A 5,152-nucleotide genomic window follows, 5' to 3' on the forward strand; every position below is an offset into this window, starting at 1 on the left:
ATCTGCTTAAGGGGGTCCCAGGGGTCTGCACGGTGTTTACGGTGTCGACGGTGGTGTTGGTGGGGTGTATGAGGCATTGACAGGTAGTGCTGCTGCTCCACGCTCTCCTGAGGGATGAGAACCATCTTTTTGGCATGCTCCATCTCGATCTGTCTCTCTCTTCGCGGCATATACCCCTATCCACTTCCCCCTATGAATTTCGATATGACGGTGCCCAGTATGCGTGCTAGCAGAAGAGGTAAAAAACCACCGCTCTGAACAATAAGACGTTTTCTAGTTTCGACGGCTGAACCCGGTCTGGATAAGCGTCTCAACAGCGATGCGTGTTTTCGAATATACTATTAGAGAGTTTACAGGGTTTTACAGGCTTACAATCGCGGTGGCCGGGCGCGGCGGGCGCGCGACACGCGTGAGGTTCGTACGTCGCGCGCGCTTGCTAGCTCTTATCGGTGACGTTGCTAGCCCCTGGTGTGGGTGAGCTCATCATGCACCTGTGAGCTAACTGCCTGCCTGTATGTGCGTCAACCATATCGCTAGCCACCGTGCACTGCTAGCATGTCCGAAGCGCCGCTGAAAAAAAAAAAAACATAACGTGGACGGGCTGGTAGAGCCTTCGGGGATAGATCGGTAAAAGAGATTTTTCTTGTTTTTCAAATTAATACGTTTATTATCTGTACTATTAGTGCTCAGGGTTGTATATACATTTGCACATATTTTGGTAATATTAGTTACATAAAACCGTACGGTAAAATATTGTTCAGTGTTGTATATACGTTTGTACAATTATTTTTTTTATAATAGTGGTGACATAAAGCCACACGCTCAGTTATTGTTTAGGATGATATATACATTTGTACAACTTTTTTGTTGGTAATATTAGCTACATAAATCCGTACGGCAACGATCCGACACGACCGTCGCGTCGCCGTTTTTGAAGCTCTGTCGGTTTACACGTTTTTAATTCTACACGTGTCACTACGTCGTGAAACGGAGTACGACGTATCGCGTCATAGCGTAAAACGACCGCTTCGCTGGTCTCCCCCGTTACATAAGACCGTATCCAGTCATAATTAATGGCAAGACTCGTCGCGTGGTCGATCGTGATACCTTTGACTTTGCAGACCTCTGCGTGAGAACCGTCTGGCTTACGTACCCGGTACGCGTAAAATTTTGGACCTCCCGATACAAATGACGTGATGTAGCTACCAATACCGTACGACTCCAGCTCGTCCGTTAAATCGCCCAAAAGACTGCCGAGCGGCGGCTCGTAAGCGTTATCGGCGTGACGACCACCCGATACGTATATACACGAGTCGGTGTCGTAATATAGTACGCGTCGATCTAATTTCTCGAGATAGTCATATAACTTAAGACGAGCTTGAGCCGTGGTGTACGCGGCTATAACGACGTTTGTGTACGCTGTGGGTATCACCGATTCGCTCGTACTACGCGTGTTAACGTAGAGTACTTCGTCATCTACGGGTAGAATACCCGTAATTTCGACCTCCGGGCACGTAAGCAAACTCACGAGCTTCTGACGAGTCGTTACGATTTCCGTTTTAGGTAGATTCTCGCGCTGCCCGAACTTACCCCAAAAGGAATTCAGACACAGTTTGGCGACTGCTCGCAGACCGGGATTTGATTTTATATTAGCAGGATCTAGTCGAATACCCTCGACCCGATCGTACTCCTCTACATACAGCTTCTTAGACTCATCGTCGCTGCACTCGCGCGGCCAGACGCTAGCCTCCTGCTTAATCTTCAGGAATGTATTTATGTAACTGGCAAAGTGGCCGCCCGTCCGCGTCGTCGGATCGTACTGAGTGATCTCGTATTGCCATAGGCAAAGTGACCGCCCGTCCGTGTCGTCGGATCGTACTGAGTGATCTCGTATTGCCATATTTCGTGTATCGCCGTTATTTGATATCCTTTACGTACAGCGCGTCTGACCTCGTCCACAACCCATGTCCCTTCGAATATTCTATCCTCAGGATTCTCGTGAGGACACGAGCCCTGTAGCGTTGACTCTGCACAGGAACGACACAGTGCGAAAAGCAATTTACCGTGCATGCGTGTCGGTAACACGGGGTGATACAGATCTCGCGGTGGTAACACGACACACTTAATCAGCCCCTCTACGCTGTCGATGTTATTGTGATCACCCGTTAGTTCGCGACAATCATTGCCCACGTACACTCTAGGGTGACCTACAGGGAATTTCCCCATTTTCGATATGAAGGGATAGAGCGAGCACACATCCACGTAGTGTATCCAAATTTCCCTGTTTTCGATATGAAGGGGTAGAGCGAACACACATTCACGTAGTGTATCCTCTCAGAACCCTCGACTTCGTAAAAACTGACGGTATTCCCTGTACGTCCACCGAAGAAAGCATCGCGGGGTTCCAGCGGTAGTTGCGCTACCAACGGGTTCTCATTCAATGTTCTACATAATGTAGCCTGTGCCGGATCGCTTATCCATCTATCGAAATCACACTCCCAGATTTCTGTCAATTCGTAACCGAGATACCGGATCTTATCACCCATTGCCTGCGTTCTCTCGAAGCGCGCATCCATAGATTCCCCCGTGTGCAACAGCGTATCCCTGTTTATGCGATAACATTTTGGGCACCCGTGCCAGAAGCAGAACGACACACAAGTTTGGTGTGTGGATGCGTACCGTGTCGTCACCGGGCAGCTTCTGTATCTGCTGTGTGTCAAAATCGTAAAAAATGAATAGAATATTTTTTTCCACGGGCGCCTTTTTACCGGTCTGACGTAACACTGATGGCCTAATTTGTCAACGCTCTTGCAGACTCTGCAGTACACCTTATCACAAGAGTGTTTACGCAGCGCTCTTTGAAGAGGCCTGAGACACTGTGGACAGCTGGGAACGGCCTGACATACGCTCTTTTCTTTTTCCTTCTGTTTGATAAATAGCGTGTTTATATGATTATCGAAACAGGTTTGACCAAAAAAGTACCTATGGCACTCGCGACAATACAATGTGGGGAGAGCCGAATCGCAGGGCGGTTTTCCGAAACATCTAGCGCATTTGTGGGAGCACTTATGCTCTGCCTCGTGCGCGTAGTATCTGTTACATGGTATGCAAAAACCACGACTACCGACCGCACCCCGCATATTTAAAGTAGGGTGATAATGCTGCGAATTATTATAATACAGGATGCGGAGCGTTTGCCGTGGTTTCCGTAAGCCGTACGCTTTATCAACTGCTTGCGAACCGTCGTACAGCAGTTTCTCGCCGCTACCCATGCTGTCAAAATCGTAAACAACGATTGCTATACCCCTCGGGACTAGGTAGCTTTGAAATTTATCAATTTCTGGAATACCGCAATCGTCCGGCGGTATGTCTGCACACGCGTTTGTCACAAGCTCGAGAGCAAATTGTTTTTGTAATTTACCCCGCTGACACCGTACAGCATTCCATCGCTCATGCAACACCCCAGAGCGTACCTCTCCGCGTTCAGCGTGTACCATCGCCACAACAAGCGACCTAGGTAGACAGAGGTTATCGTTATTTGCTATAGTCAGTATAGAGTGTTTTTTTACAAATTCGTGCGCTAATCGCACGCGTCCTGTACCCCGCAGTACTTCGACTATACACGACTCGATGACAAAAGACCTATCTATTTGAAATGCCTGGGCACTCTGCGTGACGGACGAAATCACACCCCACACATCGTTTTCGAGAAGCTCTCGAGCCGGTCTGTACGACAGCCACGCTGCCCCGCACGCAAAACTGTCGGATTTGATCGTTAGACCTATTATAGTCCCGCGCAGTACACGAGCTTGTGAGTTACGCGTGTATATCTCTGACTGCCCCGTGTAACCATGATACCGTATCTGTATCAGGGTCTTCGGGCGGCCTCTGGATAGCCATTGTTATTTCACACCCGTCTAAACGAAACCTATTTATACGACGTGTCGTTTCGGATTCTATTGTAAATTTATATCCAGGTGGTAGCACGTCGTTATTGATACCTCCGTCGGCGTCATTGTCGTCGCTCTATGGTCGAAGAAGGGGGCCACCACCGATCTGCCGACACATCCCATCGTCTTCTGCATCTAACGTTTGGGAAAAAAAGTTTTTATTTTTAATTGTTAAACAAAAAAGTGTTAAGCGCATACTAACTTATCATCCCTCGCAAGTATTAAACACTAACCCTATGTAAGAGAATAGCGCGTCTAACTGGTTTTCATCACCCCCTACATTTTTTTTTAAAGTTAGCTATTTCGACAAAAAAAAAAGCGTTAACCGCTAAGGAGCTAACTTTATACGCTACCTTCTTCGTAGGTATCCACGTCGTTTGGATTCTCATCATCATCATCATCATCGAGGTCTGCTAAAACTTCAGCAGCCTCGTCGGCATCCGCCTCTACGTACACACCGTTTCTAAGAACCCATAGTTTCGGTTCTTCAGCATTGTTCTGATCCTGCAGTGGTAGCAGGTCACCCTGTATAATAGGTTCGCGAATATCGTTGGCTATAGCCGCATCGAGCGAATCTACAATTCTTTACTTTTTTATTTTCACACAAATACATTTTGAGCGGCTTCTGTACTTTATCATTATTACCTGAGTTGTGCTCGTTAGAATCGCTGGAAGCGGTGGAGCGATCGTCGACATCATCCTGGTCGTCGTCGTTTTCGCTGGCGTCCGACGTTATAGCGATGAATGCATCTGTAAAAATGTATGAATAGCACAACACATCTTTTTTTTTTTTTTCCGACGCTGTATGACACATACCCCACGTACCGTAATGCGTTTCTTCTTCTTCTTCAGCCGTTTGTCTGCTCAGCGTTGTCGCTGGTCCTGGCACTTTTTTTTGTAAATAAAACGTATATTAGCCGTAGACTTTTTTGTTTAAAAGTACATGCTTTACCGTTAACGTACTGTATCATCATCGCTGTGCTGGTGCTTGGCTCCGTGTAAATCTCCTCCTCTACACGATTGAGGCATCCTAAAAGAAATCGATCCTCCTCCTCGGGTGCGTCGTCGTTATGAAATCGCGTCAATTCTTGTAAAATTTATTTAGTTTTAAAAAGCAGTTTTTTCGCTGGCGTCCGACGTTATAGCGATGAATGCATCTGTAAAAATGTATGAATAGCACAACACATCTTTTTTTTTTTTTT

At 47.0% G+C, this 5,152-nt stretch overlaps 1 protein-coding gene across 1 annotated transcript; it reads right to left on the reverse strand.

Moving 5' to 3' along the window:
- Positions 1-880: 880 nt before the first annotated feature.
- On the reverse strand, positions 881-2,229 carry LOC112494866. The gene is made up of 2 exons (XM_025088357.1): positions 1,888-2,229; positions 881-1,828 (listed from the first exon to the last, which is right to left on the reverse strand). The coding sequence occupies exons 1-2, from the start codon at positions 2,224-2,226 to the stop codon at positions 881-883; spliced, it is 1,287 nt and encodes a 428-aa protein (XP_024944125.1). The 5' UTR covers positions 2,227-2,229.
- Between the last annotated feature and the right edge of the window lie 2,923 nt (positions 2,230-5,152).

This window comes from Cephus cinctus, unplaced genomic scaffold, assembly GCF_000341935.2.
Source record: "Cephus cinctus unplaced genomic scaffold, Ccin1 Ccin1_scaffold0912, whole genome shotgun sequence".
NCBI lineage: Eukaryota > Metazoa > Arthropoda > Insecta > Hymenoptera > Cephidae > Cephus > Cephus cinctus.